The 24279-nt window shown below is 44.5% G+C and overlaps 1 protein-coding gene across 1 annotated transcript in view; it reads right to left on the bottom strand.

Annotated features, from left to right (window-relative positions):
- Positions 1–24279, bottom strand: part of LOC138681320 (uncharacterized) — a 115990-nt gene that overhangs the window by 32193 nt on the left and 59518 nt on the right. Inside the window, exon 11 of the mRNA XM_069768730.1 lies at positions 24015–24236. Coding sequence (XP_069624831.1) covers positions 24015–24236 — 222 coding nt within the window. The remainder of the gene's footprint in view (positions 1–24014; positions 24237–24279) is intronic.

Genomic DNA, 24279 nt, shown 5'->3' with positions numbered 1-24279 from the left:
GAGAGGAAACAATCTTTTATGTGACCACAACTGTGGTACTGTGGGCTGGCTGCAGTGTTGAAAGAGGGTGGAGTACGGTGAACTGGACAAATTGCAGGCAGAGAGGTGCAGGCAGAGATGTTACAGTGGATTGAGAAGGTGTGGTGTGCTCGTTCTCTGAGATCGGTCAAAAACAGCAGGCATGTCCACTTCCGTTACAGCTGATGGCAGGCTCTCAGTCAGCGTGACTGGAGCTGGTAAAGAACCCGAGGCTCTGCAGTCGAAGACCTGAGTCTCAATAGTTGGCACGGTAACAGAGGAGGAAGAGGCAGATGTGATTGATGGGGCGGCTGATTGTTGTCGAGTTCTGCATTTTAGCCCAGTGAGATTCCCAGAGTAACGCAAGTTGATTGTGCATGTGAAAGTTTATACATGTAGTAGTCAAATTATTGCACTTTTTACCTCTACTCAGTTTTTTTTTGCAAAGTTGGCAGATTACATGAGTTGGCTTATCCTTTGCAGTGTCAAAAAAGGCCCAGGCTAGGCAACCATTGCCACCCCTGTGAGCTGCAGACCAGCGGACACTGCTGGTCACAGTTGTGGCTTAGGATGCATTGCTCATCGTGGCTGCAGCACTACATGTCCGTGACATACGGTGCAACATAACCTCCTTGTCTTCCTCCTCAGATGACCTACTCAGCTGTGTGCCTCTATGTTCACACCAACTGGGATCTAACATCTTATCATCATCCTCTGTGTTATCACATTCCCCGTCCTTGGAGTCTCCCTCCTTCTCTTCCTGCCCTGACAGCACAGTACAGTCTGCGTGAGCCTCTGATATCTGAGTCTCATTAGGATCACCTCCTCCCCAGGCGATAACATCTAATGACGAGGGTCGGGATGCTGCTTGGACCCTACTTTGTCCTGCCCCAGATCCAAGCTAAAAAAGTGTTGTGCTTCAATGCAGATTTCCTCCTCTTGACTCTGTGAAGCTTTTCAGTACACTTCTGATGACCATGACATAGAACATGTGAACAGCTCTTCAGACTCACCCCATCTGTGGTTACGTACAGTCAGTTGTACGGTTGGAGAGTTGGGATGCAGGAGGAAGCAATGGTAATTTGGGTGCCATCTCTATGGATTTTACTGGGTGCGATGTTGAGGTGGAGGAAGGGAAGGAGAGGCCACTTGAAGCTGCGCTTGCCATCCACTCAATCCCATGCTCTTTCTGGGCCTCATCGACAAGGCGTACTGCTAAGCATCTGCCAAAGAAAGGTAGTGGAGTAGCCTATCCAGTAACAGAAGTTGTCAGTTGTCTTTTCATAGACTGTGACTTTGGTTCACTAGTGCTTTCACAAACATTACCACCTACCCCACGTACACCTTGAACACCAAGCCTTGCTTTTTACAGTCATGTTGCTCAGATAGTGTGCTAGGAGAACAGTATTAGCAACAAAAAAATTAGATTTTAAACTCTGCACCACCTCTGCAAACAGCTGAATTTTAGCGATAGTAAATTCCAAGGTGAAATAAGATGTGCTGTATCGTGTTAGTCACAGAAAAAAGAATTGTTTGAGTGTGGATGAGGCCTGTGTGACAAAGAAGATATGCTACAAACAATTTGAAAGTGAGATGTCCCCTACTGTATGACATCAGTAACAGAAGAATTTTTTGGTGGCCTCTGGATCAGGCCTCTATAACACACTAGATGTTACAAACTTACAAACAATTTGAAAGTCAGATGTCCCCTACTGCATGACCTTTAGCAACAGAATTTTTTTTTGTTATGTGCATGAGATCTACAGACAGCTTAATTTCAACCCAACAAAATGAAAAAGTGGGATATGGCGGCCTGTATAACGTTTTGCAACAGAAAATATACTGTATATATATTTTAAATGTGCGTTAGGTCTGCAGACAGTTTCATATCACCACAGCGCTAAATTACAAGGTTGGCTACAGCAGGCTGTTTCACATTTAGCTAGTGAAACAAAAAGATTTAGAATGCTATACTCGTGCATGGAGCACAATAGGAGCAGTGCACAACACACTTATAGGACATGTGCCCTGCTGACTTTGTCTGTCGACCTCAGTAATGGCAAAAAAAAAAAAAATGTTGGAAGGTCAATTTCACAGCCACACTGGACAATAGCTAGCTAAACTATCTGACACACAACCGCCTAGCTAACTAGCTAAAATCTTGCTGCTAACAATGCCAGCATCAGGAGCAGCCTCTCTGCGCTGTTAGTGTCAAAATAGAGCTAAAACAAGATGTCCGCTCTTTATATGACGAGAGACATGCAATTTCAGCAGCCAATGACACAAGCCATGGTGTCAGGACATTGTGGGTGTTTCCTGTGCCCTGACTGGCTAGCCACAATGTGCACACAAAGTTAGGAGGAAAAAAAAAATTAATGTTCACATGAACGCCACACCTCTGGGCTCTGCAAACCCCCTCCCCTCATCAAACACGTGGCAAACGCTCATGATACACCACCATTATCGGTGCTAAAGTGCTGAAAATACTTTTGTGGCAATGCAAATATTTTCCTGCACTTTTTACCGAATGTTACCGATTTTTTTCTGATTTTATAAAATTTTGCTTGTGTTTCCGATCACGAATCCGAATGTGCCATATTCGTGCCGAATTTATGTTTGGCAATCGATTTCCAAACAAATTCGCTCATCACAAGTCTGTAGCTCGTTTCATGGGGTATCTTAGCTGGACAGTCAGGTTTATTGCCCATGTGCCACCCATCGTCTTAGCCAGTGATTCACGGCTCAAGTGGTGCCACCTGGCAGGCCAATGATTGTGGAGCACTAATGGACAAAAGATTACCCTAACAATATCACCCACACTAGAGCAACGTCGGTCAAATCTGCTAACTATTGTTTGTTACCCACAATCCCTACAAATGATATTGAGGCCATTTTGAATTTCATTGACCAACCCTTTTGTTAAATGGGAGATAAACTACAGCCAGAGAAGAGTATTGAACAAGTAATGGCCCTATAAAGCATTGCTAATATCATACAATTACAGAGATTTTCAAAATTTGCTGTAAAATGAAAGCGATTTTGTCATTTTAGGAAAAAAAAGCATTGTTATTGCAATGTATGAACATGGCCTAATGTTATTAATCATATCTATACTAATCGTCCAGGGCCCTCCAGAAATCGAGTCAAATTTTTGAGTTGTCTTAGCTCTGATGACCCCCAACATGAGTAAATAAGCGTAAATTAATAAAAGTAGAAATATATTGCAGACAATCTGTTCAGAAAAAGTTTTAGCAAGCCTTGATTTTGGTAACTTTGTGCCCCTTTGTAGCACGCCATGTCTCCAAGGAATGCATAAGACACACATCCAAGGAGTTCTCGTTGATTATGGCGGTGGATGTGTACACTGTGCATCTTTACAGTTCATTAAATCATCTCATTTATGTCAAATAGTCAGCTGCGGAAAAGTCTCAAACTTCTATATGAAATATAAAAAAAAAGGAAAAACAATTATATGAAAAGCAAACATAAAAAGTTAGAGCTGTTGAGATATGTAACTTTTAGATTGGCTTTTTATATAAGTAGGTATCAGACTGAGTTAAAAAAAAAATATTGCTAATATTGCTTTTAGTTGCAGTAGCTATAAAGGTGATAAATGACTTTCAGCAAGTAATTTGTAACACACGTTCCAAGCTACTGAGCCTAAAAAATTTAAAAAAAAAGAAAAAGTCAAAACTTTTCTGTGTCTGAAGATCACGTTTGTCTTCTCCTGATGTCACGCTCCTGATCTGCAGAACGTGATCTTGGAAGATCCAGCTTTACGCTGTAAAAGATATCAAAAACAGCTTGTGCACCCTTATGTCAAAGCTCCTAAGACTCCAGTATCACAAGTTCTTAGACGATCCAATAGACTGAAATAAACAGTAAATAACAGATTATGAGCTGGCACCAGGACTGGACATTTGGTTCTGGTTAGCCATAATCGTTTCGGCTGTAAAAGTGTTTTAGGCATAATTCCCAGATTCTACATTTCAGCATGGATTTTCCTTTAGGAATAGATATTTTTCTATAATAAATGGTACTTAACTTTAAAGTTCAGTTTTATAACATATCCACTGTGAAAGGGGCGTGGGGAGCTTATTCGATATCTCCAATTTTCTGCAATGGAGAATACAACACATTCACGGTCCCTTTCCCCTTTTTTTCAGAAGCTTGTGCTGACATCTAGAAATATATAGCACAGGGTGAGAAAGTGTTAGAGAGCGTGTTCCCCGATGGTTTGTGTGGGGAGACAATGGTCTAAAGCTGTGACAAAATCACTTTAGACCACAGGAAAAACCACAGGAACAAGTTTCATGTGCAATCTTACATGAGATTCTGGGTTGTGGTTTGCAAAAAATAAGGCTGTGTGCTACGAAAAAAGTTTAGGACATACAAGGGTCTGGTGTACATTACAGTGATAATTTATGCCACCTTAGGGTGCAAATTCTGATGCTTTTGTTGGGCACGCTATGTCTTGTCTGAGCTTCATACACTTTCCCAAAAGCTGGCAGAGCTTGCCAGGATTGGCCTGAAAATGTAGCAAGTCAACATCAAGTTGCTGAACATTTTTGAAAAATTTCGAGCAGCTTTGTGCCATATTTCTGGCCAAAACTCCTTGATGAATCGGGCCTAGTCTTAGAAACATTTCATAGATTTGTTCCTTCGAAAAAAAATGGGGGAAATTTACTATGGTAAATGCACAAAAAAACATTTTTTCCATGCCTTGGAAAGGAGCAGGTCTAAAATAAAATATATTCTAAAATTTGGCACAAATTGCTGGCACAATGTAAGTTCATTCTATGCCCTCCGTAGTACACGCCTGCGCAAAGCAATCTTGCCTTGCGCAGGCGTGTACTACGGAGGACATAGAATGAACTTCAATCCAATATTGCGGCCAGCATGCAGCCAGCGGGTAAGGAAAGGGTGAATGAAACACCCGAAAACTCCGCCTATATGACCCAAAACCGGTCCCGCCAAATTCAGGTGACAGGTTCCCTTTAAAGCAGAGCCAGAGCTGTTCCAACTCCAGAAATGAATCGTGACAGGAGGCATGCGAGTTACCACTGTGACACTAAGGCTACGTTCACACTAGCGTTCCGCTAGTGTGCGTCGCCTTAGCGTCGGGCGACGCAGCGGCGACGCACGCGTCATGCGCCTCTATGTTTAACATGGGGGACGCATGCGTTTTTGTGTGTTGCGTTTTGCAACACTTGCGTCTTTTTTGCCGCTAGCGTCGGACCAAGAAAACGCAACAAGTTGCATTTTTCTTGCGTCCGATTTTCGGCAAAAAACCACGCACGCGTCGCAAAACGCAGCGTTTTTGCGTGTGTTTTGCCGCGTTTTTGTGTGCGTCGTGCGTTGCGTCGCCGACGCAGCGGCGCGCAACGCTAGTCTGAACGTAGCCTAAGTCAGCTAGATACACCAAAGATGCACCAAATGTATCAACCGGCATAATCCATTTTAATAAATCTTTATTTCAAAATGATCTAGTCTAATTTATCAAGAGGAGAATTTTTAAAGTCAGTTTTGATCGTGTCCGTGTTGCCGTTATGGGAGTCAAATTCATCAAAGTGTTGTGGGATGTTTGATAAATTTTCCACGTCATGTCACTGCTGTCTGGAGTTGGTTTTCCAACTTTCACGTCACAACTTATGTGAGAATTGTGGCATTTTTTACGTCTTAAAAAGTTGCAATTCATAAATCTGACTTAAACCTATTTGCCGAACTAACCAATCTCACACCCACTTTATAAAGTCCCCCGCCACAGACATTTTGGTGGGGTAATTGTTTGCTTCTCAGTTGCACCATTACCACCATATTGGAATATTGGTTTAGAGCTTCGCCCCGTCTTGTTGTGAGTTTCATTTACGGTAATTATAGGACCGTTTAAAATGGAAATCAATTATCTGATCTTTTAAAAAGAAGGGATCGGTCAGATCTGCCATAGATTCCCCTTCTGCTTTACTTACTGAAATAATGACATAAAAGGATGACATGCACTCCAGCTCAGAATGACCTCTATGGAGAGGATGAATTCCCTACGATGACCCTGGTTCCGGAGTTCTTCTTTTTGGTTATATTACTGTCTACAGCTTTAAAAACTACATATTGGCATTGCATACAATTACAAATCTTTTTCTTCCCCAGAAACAGCGCCACTCTTTTACATGGGCTATGCTTGGTACTGCAGTTCAATCTCATTCAAGCAATTCTTTTTATAGAGACATCTTAATATAACATGGCATGCAAATACTTGAGACACACTTTTTATTTCATCTGAATGTGCAGAAGTTGGTCATGTGTAAGTTACGTGAGGCATATATCGACATTTCTGTGTCATCCAATGGCAAATGATGCACTTTGTAGATCTTTATAGGCAGTTGCTCCAAACAAAAAACACTGCTTAAATAAAAACAGCATCCAATGTCTCTGGAGAGCCATAACCATAAAGCAGAAATGTAAAATGCAGTGATGGACTGGGCTGAAGAAATCAATAGATCGCACATTTAATCATCTCCGGAGGCGCTCAACCTGCAGGAGCGAAGAGACAACTCGGCACAAACTGGAGCCTTGGTAATCTACTGCACAACTTGGATAATTAGACTAAAGCTGACGCAACATAATACATCATGAAAAGTGGCCCTTCACGTCTCATGTCACTTTAACTCATTCATTACCCCACTATGGTCAGATCAGTAATTTCTTTCTTTTCCAATGGGAATAGTTTTTAAAAATTCTAATAATTTCTATTAGGGATAGCAGCATATTTTGGGTTTTATACTAAAGGTGGACATTCACACTAGATAAACGCTGAATGGACCCAACAACGTCGGTGGGATCGCCTGACCATCTAATATATACTGTATGGTGGAGCCCCTACTTTTATCTAAAAATTAATGCCAGGAAGGACCGGGTATGATGGATTTAAAAATGCCCCATCCCTTGTTCTTACGGGATACAGACCACAAAAAGAGATGTCTGAAAGTAGGCGGTTCCCCTCTTCCCGTTGAGAACATATAAACACATGGCTGAGCCAAGGAGGTCAGGAAAAATAGCTAGACACCTTAAAATGGCCACAAGTAGATGAGGACAGACATTTTGTGGACAGCTTTGTTTTCACAGGAGACCTGACTTGCTCCTCAGGGGTGGATCAAGATGGGCAGTACACCAGATGGGTGTCGCTCACCTCTCTCAGCCTCAGGGTCACATTGCTCCTTCTGTCATATTAATATACAGTGTATTATCCTTTCTGGATAGCATTAATTACTAAAAGTAATATGGCACCTCTTGACTACAGCAACATACTCATTTCCCCAGCAACTGATGGGGATAGGACATATACAGTATTTGAACATGACTGATCTTCTTATGGCACTATGCGTTTCTAAGCCGTTAATCCTGAATGTAGACATGGTTTCTATAGTTTTATCCACTTTTCTTGACTTTTGGCTCTGCTTAGTTTGTCACTCACTCCAGCTTCTTGTTTTTTTTTTTTTTTACAGCTGTCCCCGTACGTTCCAGATTTTTGACATTATGCTTCAACCATATATCATCTAGGGATCGTGCCTGGCTCCTCGGCATATTTACACTCTTTAGTCTCTGATACTTTGTGCATCATGGCAGCATAATTATTGAAATTGTACTTGCCTTGATTTTTTTTCGTATATTTGTGTTTTGCTGCCATGGTGCACTGGTGCTCCAGTAGTGCCTTGTCGCTAGCTACTCTTAATAATAAAGTGCAATGATAGGGCCACATAGCTTGATATACAGCTGTAGTGCAACTGATTCGCCCCGCGGGCTAGGGGGTACTCGGTACCGGGTCTGGTGTTCACAGGGGGGTGTCACGGTGGCTGTGACCCGGTCCGTGGCCCTGGGACCATGTAAAAGGGAAAGGTCTTTAAAAGGATAAAGTTTATGTTATTGCAGCTAGATGGTATACCTTCCCACAGGTGAAGTATATCCCCAGGGCTCCCGATGTGTAGATGGTGGTATGGTGAGAGGTGCAGAGAAGAATGAGGACACAAGGTTGCAGTCTCTTTACCTTTACTGAAGACTTCAGCATCCACAGTCCAGTGCACCAGACCACACGGCAAGCAGAGAAGTCCGGGCAGTCCAGAGACAAGCAAGTTCCCCTGGGTAAGTCAGGTGGGTGCCTACCACTCTGCGCTTTCTGTCTATATGTCCCTGCTGCCACTAAGTGTCTCAACAAGGTCTTTAATCGTTTTGCTGTCCTAGGACAGGTACCTGTATGGCAGGCAGCTCGGGCCGTAGATTCTGGGTCCGTTCTTTGCGACTCCGGGCTCCTAAGTGCTGCTGTGCTACAAGCAATTGTGGGCAGAGTTTTGGTAATGCAATGCCCTCTGGTTCTGCTCCGTGTTGTAGAGTCCACGTGAGCCTCGGGCTCCCGGCTTCTTGCGCTGTAGCTCTTCAGAGGCCTGCTCGTGGCCTCCTGGAGCTCTCACTTTCCTCTGTGCTCCACTCCTGTCTGTCCTCGCACACAGACCTTCACTACAGACTGAGCTCACTCCGCCTCCAAACCAGGATCCTTATTCAGAGAAGCTGCCCTAAAACTGGGCTTGGAGCTCCCCCTCCTGGCCTGGAAGTGGAAGGTGTTGTGTGTGTGTAAACCTCACTTGTCACCTCACTTGTCTCCAGACATAGCACTATCCTCCCCGTGAAGAAGACAGCACTACTGTGGTACCCGAACTCCTGGGGTGCCACACAACAAAGACAAGTGTGATAGGTGAGTCACCTTATATAGAGCATATATATTGTAGCAGCAGGGATGGCAAACATATGAATGGTAATAAAAGAGGTGCAGATAACGTAGATCACAGTAATTTGGCATACAACTTTAGAGTGGCAGAGGAACCCTGGGGTATATCAAGCTATGTGGCACTATCATTGCACTTTATTATTAATGCAGCTAGCTACAATACACTACTGGAGCACTCAGCTTAACATGGTGATTATTGTCTTTAAGACCCTATAAATATGCAGGTTACATTAACCCTAACAAGGTTACAATCCTCCAGTAGGTGGAACGTATCTCAGGTTAACTCTCTTTACACAGCTATCCCAATTACACAATTTTTTGGTCCCTCCTTATTCTCTACCTAAAAAATTATCAAGACTCTGCTATTATGTGAATTTTTCACAGTCTAATCCATGTACTGATATCATCTTATTGGTATTTTTTACTACTGAGTTAGCCTGAGTATATTTATTTAAGGTGATTTTCCTTTTTATGACATTTGTCTTACTACTTTCGGTGTACTCCTTATATAAGTGGCCATTTTTACATTTGTGTCCCTTGTGAAGCAGTGACCGGTGTCACATGTAGGGGTCGCTTTGTGTTCCCCCAGGATGTGCACGAAGGCATATGGAGGCCATGCAAGTGCATTTCAGTCTCAGGCGTAGCTGTGATTTCAATGCAGAATGGAAATACTGTAAATGTTGGTCCTAGGCATGCTATGTGTCCAGGGCAGATGTAGGGAAAACCTGCTCTGGGCTTTTTGTGTTTTGAAACAGACTGCAGGATGGTAGTTGTGTAGTCCATTTCATTCCAGGGTGGGTTTCCATGTGGCTGAAGACCACAGATTCCAGTTAAAGAGCCTGCAGTATAGGATTGGGAGTGTCAGGTTCAGTTTCAGTGTCAGTCAGGTGTTTTGAGGAGTACAGAGCAGAAGGCTCTGCAGTACTCCACCTGTCTTGAGGCAGCACAGGCCAGCGGAGCCAAACAGCCAAGGCAGCTGAGAAGCCTGGCACCCACAGTGTGCACAGCGGTGCAGTCGTCCACGGTAACTGGTCAGACTTGGACTGGCATGTTTAGTGACTGTAAACTGGAGAATATGGTTCCCGGAAGCGATCCAGAGAATATCGCGTGCTGTGTAGTGCTGTCAGTAGAACATTAACACGGCGGTGCAGTTGCCCATGGCAACTAGTCAGACATGGAATGGCATGTTTAGTGACTGTAAACTGGAGAATATGGTTCCCAGCTGCGACCCAGAGGATATCGTGTGCTGTGTGCTGCTGTGAGTAGAACATTAACACGGCAGTGCAGTCGCCCATGGCAACTGGTCTCAGGAGGTGGACTGGCATGTTTAGTGACTGTAATTCAGAGGATTTGTGCCCGGCTGTGATCTGGAGGATATCGTGTGCTATGTTTTTTTGAGTTGAACATTAAAGAGACTGTCATGATCCCAATGGCAGGGGATCACAAAAGGACAAACACAAAAACAAAACAAGCTCTAGGGTGATGGAACCTGAGCTGACCGCGATCCTGAACCTAAACACACAACTAGCAGTAGCCGGGGAACGTGCCTACGATGATTCCTAGACGTCTCGCGCCAGCCGAAGGATTAACTTCCCCTATAAGAAGAAACACAGACCTCACTTGCCTCCAGAGAAACACCCCACAGAAATAGCAGCCCCCCACATGTAATAACGGTGAAATGAGAGGAAAGCACATACGTAGTTATGAAAATAGAATCAGCAAAAATGAGGCCCGTTAAAGCTAGATAGTAGAGGATACAAAAGTGAACTGCGCGGTCAGCGTAAAACCCTTCAAAAAACCATCCTGAAATTACTTGAACTCATGTGCCAACTCATGGAACATGAGGAGTAATTTCAGCCCACTAGAGCAACCAGCAGCTAGAAATCACATATCTGCAAGCTGGACTAAGACAAAAATTAAGCAAAACGTGGAACAGGAAAATCAAAACTTAGCTTGTCCTGAAGATAACAGATGCAGGGAGCAGAGGTAAAAAGACACGCTGATTACATTGATAGCCGGCGAGGAAATGACAAAAAAGCCAGGTTAAATAGGAAACTCCCATAACCTGATGGAACAGGTGGACACCAGAGACCGCAGAGAACACAAGTCACCCAGTACCATCAGTAACCACCAGAGGGAGCCCAAAAACAGAACTCACAACAGTACCCCCCCCTTGAGGAGGGGTCACCGAACCCTCACGAGAACCACCAGGGCGACCAGGATGAGCCCTATGAAAAGCACGGACCAAATCGGCAGCATGAACATCAGAGGCAATCACCCAAGAATTATCCTCCTGACCATAACCCTTCTACTTGACCAAATACTAGAGTCTCCGTCTGGAAACACGAGAATCCAAGATCTTCTCCACAACATACTCCAATTCACCCTCCACCAGCACCGGAGCAGGAGGCTCAAGCGAAGGAACGACAGGTACCTCATACTTCAGCAACAACAACCGATGGAACACATTATGAATAGCAAACGATGCCGGGAGATCCAAACGAAACGACACAGGGTTAAGAATTTCCAAGATCCTATAGGGACCGATGAACTGAGGCTTGAACTTAGGAGAAGAGACCTTCATAGGAACAAAACGAGAAGACAACCACACCAAGTCCCCAACAAGAAGTCGAGGACCCACGCGGCGACGGCGATTAGCAAACTGCTGAGCCCTCTCCTGGGACAACTTCAAATTGTCCACCACATGACTCCAAATCCGATGCAACCTATCCACCACCATGTCCACTCCAGGACAATCAGAAGGCTCCACGTGACCAGAGGAAAAACGAGGATGAAACCCCGAATTACAAAAGAAAGGAGAAACCAAGGTAGCAGAACTAGCCCGATTATTAAGGGCAAACTCAGCAAGCGGCAAAAAGGAAACCCAGTCATCTTGATCAGCAGAAACAAAACACCTTAAATAAGTTTCTAAAGTCTGATTAGTTCGTTCCGTCTGGCCATTCGTCTGATGATGGAATGCAGACGAAAAGGACAAATCAATGCCCATCTTAGCACAGAACGTCCGCCAAAATCTAGACACAAACTGGGATCCCCTGTCAGAAACGATGTTCTCCGGAATGCCATGCAAACGGACCACGTTTTGAAAAAACAGAGGGACCAACTCAGAGGAGGAAGGTAACTTAGGCAAGGGTACCAGATGAACCATCTTAGAAAAGCGGTCACACACAACCCATATGACGGACATTTTTTGAGAGACAGGGAGATCCGAAATAAAGTCCATGGAAATGTGCGTCCAAGGCCTCTTCGGGATAGGCAAAGGTAACAACAATCCACTGGCCCGAGAACAGCAAGGCTTAGCCCGAGCGCAAACTCCACAAGACTGCACGAAAGAACGCACATCCCTCGACAAGGAAGGCCACCAAAAAGACCTGGCCACCAAGTCTCTAGTACCAAATATTCCAGGATGACCTGCCAAGACAGAAGAATGGACCTCGGAGATGACTCTACTGGTCCAATTATCCGGAACAAACAGTCTTTCCGGCGGACAACGATCAGGTTTATCCGCCTGAAACTCCTGCAAAGCACGTCGCAAGTCTGGGGAGACAGCCGACAAAATCACCCCATCCCTAAGGATACCAGTGGGTTCAGAATTTCCAGGGGAGTCAGGCACAAAACTCCTAGAAAGAGCATCCGCCTTCACATTCTTTGAACCTGGCAGGTATGAAACCACAAAATTGAAACGGGAGAAAAACAGTGACCAACGAGCCTGTCTAGGATTCAGACGCTTGGCAGACTCAAGGTACATCAGATTTTTGTGATCAGTCAAGACCACCACACGATGTCTAGCACCCTCAAGCCAATGACGCCACTCCTCAAATGCCCACTTCATGGCCAAAAGCTCCCGATTACCAACATCATAATTCCGTTCAGCGGGCGACAATTTTCTAGAAAAGAACGCACATGGCTTCATCACTGAGCCATCGGAGCTTCTCTGCGACAAAACCGCCCCCGCTCCGATCTCGGAAGCATCAACCTCAACCTGAAAAGGAAGCGACGTATCTGGCTGACGCAACACAGGAGCAGAAGAAAACCGGCGCTTAAGTTCCTGAAAGGCCTCCACAGCCGCAGGAGACCAATCAGTAACATCAGCACCCTTTTTAGTCAAATCCGTCAAAGGCTTAACAACACTAGAAAAATTAGTTATGAAGCGACGATAAAAATTAGCAAAGCCCAAGAACTTCTGTAGACTCTTAAGAGATGTAGGCTGCGTCCAGTCACAAATAGCCTGAACCTTGACGGGATCCATCTCAATAGTAGAAGGGGAAAAAATATACCCCAAAAAAGAAATCTTCTGGACTCCAAAGAGACATTTAGAACCCTTTACAAACAAAGAATTGGCCCGCAGGACCTGAAACACCTTCCTGACCTGCTGAACATGAGACTCCCAGTCATCAGAAAAAAACAAAACATCATCCAAATACACGATAATAAATTTATCCAGATATTCACGGAAAATATCGTGCATAAAAGACTGGAAGACAGAAGGAGCATTAGAAAGTCCAAAAGCAGTGGCGTAGGAAGGGGGGTGCGGGGGGGGCGGGCCGCCCCGGGCGGCACAGAGCGGGGGGCGGCACAATGAGGGGGGTGGGCCGGCGCTGGCTGAAGAAGAAGAGGAGAGCGGCGGCGCTATCTGCGCAGCCTGGTGTCCGCGGCGGCCATCTTACGGCGGCCGCGCGTGCGCAGATGGTAGCGCTTCCCGGGGCTTCAGGAAAATGGCCGCGGGATGCAGATGGAGATCGCGGCGGCCATTTTCTTGAAGCCCTGTTCGCATTACCCGGCGTACTTTCACTTTCGATCTCCTGAGGCGATCCCAGGAAGCGCCGCCGCCGGGGGGGATCTCTGCAGACAGTGCACAGCAGCAGCTGCAGAGACAGTCAGTCTGACAGTGACTGAGTCAGAATGAATCTGGATCACAGCGGAATCGGTCGGATCAGATCAGAGGCAGACTCACTCTCACAGACTCACAGGCATGCTGCACTGCAGACTGCAGTCCCTACTCCTAGCAGGTATTTAAGCACAGCTTATGTGGAATGTTATATGTAATATTGGTTGGTTTGTGACTTTAGAGACTGAGAGGCATCTAGGGTTTACCGTTTATGTATGTACCACTTCCTTATGGTACTGTATTTTGTTGTGACCAGTGCAACACTAAGGCAGTTAGGCTACTTTCACACTAGCGTCGGATTCGGCCCGTCGCATTGCGTCGGGCCGAGATTCCGACGCTAGCGTTTGATGCGCCGCATAACGGGTGCAGCGGATGCATTTCTCCAGCACATCCGCTGCCCCATTGTGAGGTGCGGGCGGGTGGGGGCGGAGTTCTGGCCACGCATGCGCGGTCGGAAAAAGCGGTCCGTCGGCAGCAAAAAATGTTACATTTAACGTTTTTTGCTCCCGGTGGTCCGCCTCAACATGGCACAACCGTCGCACGACGGTTGCGACGTGTGCCAATACGTCGCAATGCGTCGGTAATGTTACTCTATGGGGCAAAAACGCATCCTGCAAACCACTTTGCAGGATGCGTTTTTTCCCCTAAACGACGCATTGCGACGTATTAAAAAAAACGCCAGAGTGAAAGTAGCCTTAGCCACATTCACACGTTGTGTTCTGTCCTGCGGGTTCTCTCGCAGCGGATTTGATAAATCTGCAGGGCAAACCCGCTGCGGTTATCCTGCGGGTTCCGCTGCAGGATTTTACCCCTACTATTGATGCTGCATATGCAGCAATATGCAGCATCAATAGTAATGTTAAAAATAATAAAATAATTATATACTCACCCTCTGACGTCCCGATCTCCGCGGCGCTGCTCCAAAGATGCTGTGCGACCAGGACCTTCGTGACGTCACGGTCATGTGACCGCGACGTCACCGCAGGTCCTGGTCACATAGCAAGCCTGAGACCGGACGGCCGCGTGCAGCGCTGAGACTTCAGAGGTGAGTATAGCTTATTTTTAATTTTAATTTTTTTTTTTTTTACCACAAATATGGTTCCTGGGGCCTGGAGGAGAGTCTCCTCTCCTCCACCCCGGGTATAACCCGCACATTATCCGCTTACTTCCCGCATGGTGTGCACAGCCCCATGCGGGAAGTAAGCGGATCAATGCATTTGTATGGATGCAGAATCGCTGCGATTCTGCACAAAGAAGTGACATGGTCCTTCTTTTTTTCCGCAGCAATTCAGCGCGTTTTTTTTCGGGATTTTCCGCATCATGTGCACTGCGGTTTTTGTTTTCCATAGGGTAACATTGTACTGTACCATGCATGGAAAACAGCTGCGGACCCGCAGCGGCAAAATCGCGGCGGTTCCGCAGTAAAAACAGCATAGTGTGAACATACCCTTAGTTCTACTTATAACAACCTAGCTTGCATTTTCTGTTTTTTTTTTTTAAGAGAAAATAAATACGGTGTACATTAATTTAATATTTTTGGGTCTAGATTGAGTTCCAGATATTGGTAGGACCCGTTGAAGTGCTGAGGCACGAAACGGCCGTTGTCCGCTTTGTTCACATCCCTCCCTGCATATTTTGAAAAATGTCCGAATAAAAATTGTGACCACCACACTCGGGTAAGTGCACTTTTTTTTGGCTTTTTCTCTTGGACTTTCATGTTGTTCTGCAGAAGCTGCACCCCGTTGTTATATAAAGGAATTTTGTCGGTCCTCTCTTGAACAAAGGGTTGTTTGGATAATAGGGTCTAACTACAACAGCAGTGCGGGGTATTATCTTTTTACCCTTAGGGTACCGTCACACAGTGGCATTTTGATCGCTACGACGCCACGATCCGTGACGCTCCAGCATCGTAACAATATCGCTCCAGCGTCGTAGACTGCTGTCACACTTTGCAATGTACGACGCTGGAGCGATAATTTCATGACGTATGTGCGATGTAGAAGCCGTTGGTTACTATGCGCACATCGTATACAATATCGTGCACACCTTTGTTACACCATGCGATCATGCCGCCACAGCGGGACACTAGACGACGAAAGAAAGTTTCAAACGATCTGCTACGACGTACGATTCTCAGCGGGGTCCCTGATCGCAGGAGCGTGTCAGACACAGCGAGATCGCTGGAACGTCACAGATATATCGCTGGAACATCACGAATCGTGCCGTCGTAGCGATCAAAATGCCACTGTGTGACGGTACCCTTAGTTCTACTTATAACAACCTAGCTTGCATTTCCTTTTTTTTTTTAAAGAGAAAATAAATACGGTGTACATTAATTTAATATTTTTGGGTCTAGATTGAGTTCCAGATAAAATGCTTGTGATTATGACGTTAAAAGTGGGTCCTGCCATAATCTGCCGAAAGCTAACACTCAGGTTCCCTATTATACTCCCAGTGGCGTAGGAAGGGGGGTGCAGGGGGGGCGGGCCGCCCCGGGCGGCACAATGCGGGGGGTGGGTCACCGGGCCGCAGCCGGCGCTGGCTGAAGAAAACAAGCGCGATCTGCGCTATGCCACGGATTATCGCTGGCGGCGGCCATCTTCCGGAGGCCGCGCATGCACAGATGGTAGTGCTCGGCTTCCCGGGGCTTCAGGAAAATGGCCGCGGGATGCCGCACGTGCGCAGATGGAGATCGCGGTGGCCATTTTCCTGAAGCCGAGTTCGCATCTTTTATTATATTACCCGTAACTTTCACTTTCGATCTCCTGTCAGTGTCACTGCAGCGATTCCAGGAAGCACCGGGGATTTCTGAGCGTCCGCACAGCAGCAGATCACATCAGATCAGAGGCAGAGAGGATCGCACCAGGCTGAGGTGAGCAACCGCCGGACAGCAGCCGCCCGGTGTGGTGATAAGGGGGAGGCCGCATTTATGCACTTTATTTATGTATTTGCAGTTTCTCTTTACACACCACTTTTAGGGTCCTTCAGACTTTCTTATATATTTATCCTTTTTTTTTGAGGGGGGGGGGAACGAGGTGTTCCCCATTATACTTTATACTTTAGGCACGCAGGGCCTGTGATGACGTCGCGGTCACATGACCGTGACGTCACGGCAGGTCCTTCTGCCAGACGATCTATGCCAACGGAACGTGGCGGTTGTCTCGCGAGGAGCGGTAAAAGCGGCGTAGGTGAGTATATAATGTTTTTTTTTTTTTATTATTATTTTTAACATTAGATGTTTTAACTATTGTTGTAAATTGTAAAAAACTTGGTCACACAGGGTTAATAGCAGCGGTAACGGAGTGCGTTACCCGCGGCATAACGCGGTCCGTTACCGCCGGCATTAACCCTGTGTGAGCAAAAAAAAAAAAAAGAGTTGAGCAAAAAAAGCTTTGTAGGTCTCAGCAGTCACGTTGGTGGTCCCAGAAGTCTTGGTGGTTCCAGCGATCACGTTGGTGGTCCCAGCAATCGCGTTGTGGTCCCAGCGGTCACATTGGTGGTAAGCAGAACTTTTTTTTTTTTTGCAGTCCCGATCATGTGATGGTAACATTCACCGGCGAAAGAATTTAACTTGTCCATCTGAGGTCTTATTTCTGCTGCATTTTTTTTATTCTAAAAAATGCATCATAGACAATTCAAATTCAGCGTACAGGCTTTACCAACTTACTCCGCTGCCGGGCCGATTGGTCATTTGGTGGGAGGGCGGGACTGTGTGTAGCAGCACCCAGACGTAGGCAGAAAGTGACGTCATTCTGGGAATGCTGGAGTGTCTGCAACCAGTCCCGCTCTTATGCCGGCTACAGGAGTGCCATCCTGGTGGCCCGGGCCCTCGTCTGACCTAACTTTATTTTTTTGTTATTTTGTTAGGCTTAGATAAAATGAAGCGAAGAAAAGAAAGTGGTGCAATGTTTAGAAAAAAGAAAAAGGCTAAGGAGGAAGAATTGAAAAAAAATGAAGGTGCACTACTAAAATATCTCAGCCACGATACTACTACTCCTGTTGCTGAGGAGATTCCTAAATTCACAGCATCAGACACAAGTGCTCCTTCAACTTCAGGAACCAATGAGCAGTGTGATGACCAAGACATTGACCCAAGTGCTCCTTCAACTTCAGGAACCAATGAGCAGTGTGATGATCAAGACATTGACCCAAGTGCTCCTTCAACTTCAGGAACCAATGAGCAGTGTGATGACCAAGACATTGACCCAAGTGCTCCTTCAACTTCAAGAAGCAATGAGGAGTGTGACGATCAAAATATTCCTGCTATTGATTTAAAGGATGTTGGTCTTTGGCCAAGTAAAATTAATGATGATACAAGGATCTTACTGGTACGTCAAGGTGCATCAGTGGTTCAGCATCTAGACTCAGACTTTGCTGAAGTGGTTCGTGAGGGAGCATCAATCAAAGGACAAAACAGAAAACTTACACGCAACTGGTTTTTTAAAACTCTGCCAAATAATGAAAAAATGTTGAGGTCATGGTTGCTGTACTCTCCTTCCAAAAAAGCCCTTTACTGCTTTTGTTGCAGACTATTTGCAGATGCAGAAACAAGTCAGTCTAATTTTGATTCAGTGAATGGATTCAACACATGGTGGAAACTTAATCCTAAAGTATACAACCATGAATCTAGTGTGGCCCATGTAGAATGTTTCACAAAATGGAAGGAGTTAGAAATTGGACTCCAACGTGGCGTAACAATTGATAAAAAAGTACAGGAAGAAGTAGAAAATAATGTGAAGAAGTGGAGGGAGATACTTGCAAGATTGTTGGATATCATTAGATTCCTTGCTAAACAAAATTTGGCTTTACGGGGTCACAGAGAAGTAATCCATCATGAGACTGATTACGAACCTGAATCAACTGGAAAAAAGGGAAATTTTTTAGAATTAGTTCATTTGTTGGCGAAATATGATCCAGTGCTACGTGAACATATTCTAAGAATCAAGTTTGGAAAAAAGTTTGCTACATCATATTTCTCTCCTACAATTCAGAATGAGTTTATAGAAATTTTGGGAGGGAAAGTAAGAAGCAAAGTTGTGGAGCAAGTAAAAATAGCAAAGTATTTTTCTATGATATTTGACAGCACCCCTGATATTTCTCATAAGGATCAAATGTGCCAAGTTTTATGCTACGTTATGATAAATGGAAATGAAGTTAAGGTTGTGGAATCATTTGTTGATTTTATTGAAATAAAAGGTAAAACTTCAGAGAGTATTTCAACTGTGATTTTGCAACAATTAGAAAAATACGGAATTGACATCCAAAATTGTAGAGGACAAGCATATGATAATGCTGCTGTAATGGCTGGTCAACATACTGGCGTTCAGAGACGCATTAAGGAAATAAACAAAAAAGCTGAATTTGTTGCATGTACAAATCACTCTCTGAATTTGGCAGGTGTACATGCAGCTTCTGTTGCACTGAGTTCGGTTACATTTTTTGGAACTGTGGAGCGTTTGTTCACATTTTTTTCTTCTTCTACCCATCGCTGGGATGTTCTGATTTCAGTCACTGGTCAAAGTGTCAAGCGTGTATTAGAAACTCGGTGGAGTGCACGGGGAGATGCTGTGAGTGCAGTGAAAAAAAATTACTCCAAAATTTTACAGGCTGTAGAACATTTAACTGGTGAAGAAGAAAATAGAGTTACCAGGTCAGATGCTGGCGTGTTGCTTGTTGCATTACAATCTTTTTCCTTCCTGTGCTTTCTTGGCCTGTGGGAATCTGTGCTTAAAGAAATTAATGACACACAGGTCTACCTACAGACCAAAGGATTAAATATCCAACAATGTGACACAAAACTTGGAGCATTAAAAGCATTTTTAACAGAAAACAGAGAGGAATTAGTTAAGCATTCAGTAGCTTATGCAAAAGAAATTTGTGAAGATTTGGGAATAGATATGGATCGCCGCTCTAGAAAGAAGAAAAAGATGGCAGGTGAAGAATCGCAAGACGCTGCATTGCCATATGAAATGGAGTTGATGAGAGAAATGTACCTTTCGTTGGACAGAGTGATCCAAGAAATCACAACAAGATTTCAACAGCTTCATGCTCTTGCTGAAAAATATGCCTTCCTTACTCCATCACACCTTTTGGACGATAAGTATGAGTGTTAGCTAAATCAAGATCACGATGATATTAATAAGGAAGAGTTCCTCATTGAGAGAAAAAGGCTTAAAAGTTTTCTTTATGTTGCTGTTACACAAGACAAAAAAGAGACATGGAAGGAGGACAGTCCGCTTGAACTGTTGCAGTTTATTGTAAAATACAGTCTAGAGAACTCGGTTCCAAATATTGTCATACTCCTTCGCATTTTTCTTACTATTGCTGTAAGTGTTGCTACTTGTGAGAGGAGTTTTTCCAAGTTAAAGCTGATTAAAAATTACCTAAGATCCACAATGAGCGCCATGCGTTTAGGAAATATGGCCATTCTGTCTATTGAACATCAGCTGAGTGAAGAAATAGACTTTGATGATGTTATCAACGATTTTGCAAACAGAAAGGCAAGAAAAGTAAAATTCTAAAATATTTGAAATCAACTTTACTCCCAAAGTGACAATTTAAAGTTTCAGTTAAACAATAAAGAGGTTTTTTTCTGTCCGTGTTGTCCTGACTATTTTTGGTAACCTTTGTGTGTATTGAGTCGGGGAGGGGGGGGGGGGGGCGCCAAACTCGGGACCGGCCCCGGGCGGCAAAAGCTCTAGCTACGCCACTGTCCAAAAGGCATCACAAAATACTCGAAATGGCCCTCAGGCGTATTAAATGCGGTTTTCCACTCATCACCCTGCCTTATCCGCACAAGATTATACGCACCCCGAAGATCAATCTTAGTGAACCATTTAGCCCCCTTAATGCGAGCGAACAAATCAGTCAACAATGGCAAAGGATACTGATATTTGACTGTAATCTTATTCAAAAGACGATAATCTATGCAAGGCCTCAAGGAACCATCTTTTTTGGCCACAAAAAAAAAACCTGCTCCCAAAGCGGACGAAGATGGACGGATATGTCCCTTTTCCAAGGACTCCTTAACATAATTCCGCATAGCAGTATGCTCTGGCACTGACAGATTGAACAAACGACCTTTAGGGAATTTACTGCCAGGAATCAAATCTATAGCACAATCGCAATCCCTGTGAGGAGGAAGCGAACTGAGCTTAGGCTCCTCAAAAACCTCCCGATAATCAGACAAAAATACCGGAACCTCAGAAGGAGTAGATGAAGCGATAGAAATCGGAGATGCATCATCATGAACCCCCTGACATCCCCAGCTTAACACAGACATTGTTTTCCAGTCCAGGACTGGGTTATGAGTTTGTAACCATGGCAGACCAAGCACTAAGACATCATGTAAATTATACAGTACAAGGAAGCGAATCACCTCCTGATGAACGGGAGTCATACGCATGGTCACTTGTGTCCAGTACTGAGGTTTATTCATAGCCAAAGGTGTAGAGTCAATTCCTTTCAAAGGAATAGGAACTTCCAGAGGTTCCAGACTAAACCCACAGCGATTGGCAAATGACCAATCCATAAGACTCAGGGCAGCGCCTGAATCCACATAGGCATCGACGGAGATGGATGATAATGAACAAATCAGCGTCACAGACAGAATGAACTTAGACTGTAAAGTACCAATGGCAACAGACTTGTCAACCTTTTTTGCGCGTTTAGAGCATGCTGATATAACATGAGCTGAATCACCACAATAAAAACACAATCCATTTTTCCGCCTATAATTTTGCCGTTCACTTCTGGACTGAATTCTATCACATTGCATTATCTCAGGTGCCTGTTCAGAAGACACCGCCAAATGGTGCACAGGTTTGCGCTCCCGTAAACGCCGATCAATCTGAATAGCCATAGTCATGGACTCATTCAGACCTGTAGGCGCCGGGAACCCCACCATAACATCTATAATGGCCTCAGAAAGGCCATCTCTGAATTTTGCAGCCAGAGCGCACTCATTCCACTGAGTAAGCACCGACCATTTCCGAAATTTCTGACAATATATTTCTGCTTCATCTTGCCCCTGAGAGAGAGCCAATAAAGCTTTTTCAGCCTGAATCTCTAGGTTAGGTTCCTCATAGAGCAAACCCAATGCCAGAAAAAACGCATCCACATTGAGCAACGCAGGATCCCCTGGTGCCAATTCAAATGCCCAATTCTGAGGGTCACCCCGCAGGAAAGATATAACAATCTTGACCTGCTGCGCAGGGTCTCCAGAGGAGCGAGATTTCAAGGAAAGAAACAACTTGCAATTGTTCCTAAAATTCAGAAAACTAGATCTATCTCCAGAAAAAAACTCTGGGACAGGAATTCTAGGTTCAGACATAGGCGTATGTACAACAAAATCTTGTATATTTTGAACCTTAGCAGCAAGATTATTCAGGCTGGAAGCCAAAATCTGGACGTCCATGATAAACAGCTGAGGTCAGAGCCATTCAAGGATTAAGAGGAGGAAAGAAGCAGTCAAGCTGCAATTAAGGCTAGGCAGCAAACACTGAGGAGGGGAAAAAAAAAAAAAAAACTTCCTCAGACTACTTTTCCTCCTACTTCAGCCAAAACGATGACCAATTTTTTCAGGCCGGCTATACTGTCATGATCCCAATGGCAGGGGATCACAAAAGGACAAGCACAAAAACAAAACAAGCTCTAGGGTGATGGAACCTGAGCTGACCGCGATCCTGAACCTAAACACACAACTAGCAGTAGCCGGGGAACGTGCCTACGATGATTCCTAGACGTCTCGCGCCAGCCGAAGGATTAACTTCCCCTATAAGAAGAAACACAGACCTCACTTGCCTCCAGAGAAACACCCCACAGAAATAGCAGCCCCCCACATGTAATAACGGTGAAATGAGAGAAAAGCACATACGTAGTTATGAAAATAGAATCAGCAAAAATGAGGCCCGCTAAAGCTAGATAGCAGAGGATACAAAAGTGAACTGCGCGGTCAGCGTAAAACCCTTCAAAAAACCATCCTGAAATTACTTGAACTCATGTGCCAACTCATGGAACATGAGGAGTAATTTCAGCCCACTAGAGCAACCAGCAGCTAGAAATCACATATCTGCAAGCTGGACTAAGACAAAAATTAAGCAAAACGTGGAACAGGAAAATCAAAACTTAGCTTGTCCTGAAGATAACAGATGCAGGGAGCAGAGGTAAAAAGACACGCTGATTATATTGATAGCCGGCGAGGAAATGACAAAAAAGCCAGGTTAAATAGGAAACTCCCATAACCTGATGGAACAGGTGGACACCAGAGACCGCAGAGAACACAAGTCACCCAGTACCATCAGTAACCACCAGAGTGAGCCCAAAAACAGAACTCACAACAAGAGACGTTTTGCTTTGAACTTTTCCTGGGTCACTGCCTCATCACTGCATAGGGTGCTACCGTAGAACTACACCCTGTATAAATTTTAAACTTAATAATGTGTCAATAAACTTTTTTATTTTATGGCATAAGCTTCCCATTTTTCTCTTGTTTTTGGCTTACACATTTATGGAAGAGCCACAAGTCTATTCTACTTATGGGTTTATCTGGGTAAGTATAAGACTATGGCCAGGGACTAGTAGTAGATTAGTAGCACCATTCCAAAAATAAAAATAAAAGCTGGGGTGGTGCTATAAGAAATGGGCACCAACAGTCAGGAAATGGAGTACATTCCTGGTGTAATTTATGCCACTTTAATTATGTAAATTATCATGAATTAGTCGGGTGCTTGGTCTTGCCCAGTCCCACCCACTTTTGTATACATTGGCAGAGATGCCCGGAAGTGGTGTAAAATGGAAAAAATAAAAAAGGTGCAAAAGTTTTAGGACATTTCAAGGTGTTTTACCCTGGAATTCTGGGAAAATTACCTTTATGAATCGGTACATAAGTGTTTTGACATCTTTCTCTCATGGTGAGCTATAACGTTTTCAGCATACAGCTTTTCCATAAGATCGAACCACACAAGCCAGCCTTTGTGCCCACGCATCAATGAGCCTCAGATAGCCCTTACACTGTCGCTGGTTCACCGGTTGTCCTTCGTTGGGCTATTTTGGTAAGTACTAACCATCACATACTAAGAACACCCAAGAAGCAACACTCTGCCTTTTTTGGAGATACTCTGACCTAGCTGTCTACTATAACACTTTGTCTTTTGTCAAAATCACAGATTCTTACGTTTGCCAGCTTATCCTGCTTCCAAAACATCAACCTCATGGAATGACTGTTCACTCACATGCTTATATCCCACCGCTTCACAGCTGACCGGTGTATTAACTTTACAGCAAAGATATATGTAATGACTGACTATCACTCACCTCACCAGCCTGTTTAGCCTTCCAGGCATACAGATTCTGGATATAATCAGCCCTGCTCGATTCACCCTGGTCTTTGAGTTGACGATATTCCATGTCTAAGGCCTTCAGCTGCTGTTCTGTACTTGGTCTTCCTAAAAAGCCATGCAGTCGGCAGATGGCTATTACTTCTTCATCTTTCCCTGTAGCTTTGGCACTGCTTATATCCGCTTTTGGTTCTTCATTCTGGAAGATATAGAACATACAAAGAACCAGAACATCAGCAAAT

Source organism: Ranitomeya imitator, chromosome 5, assembly GCF_032444005.1.
Source record: "Ranitomeya imitator isolate aRanImi1 chromosome 5, aRanImi1.pri, whole genome shotgun sequence".
Classification (NCBI taxonomy): Eukaryota; Metazoa; Chordata; class Amphibia; order Anura; family Dendrobatidae; genus Ranitomeya; species Ranitomeya imitator.
This window is presented reverse-complemented; position numbering and strand designations above follow the sequence as displayed.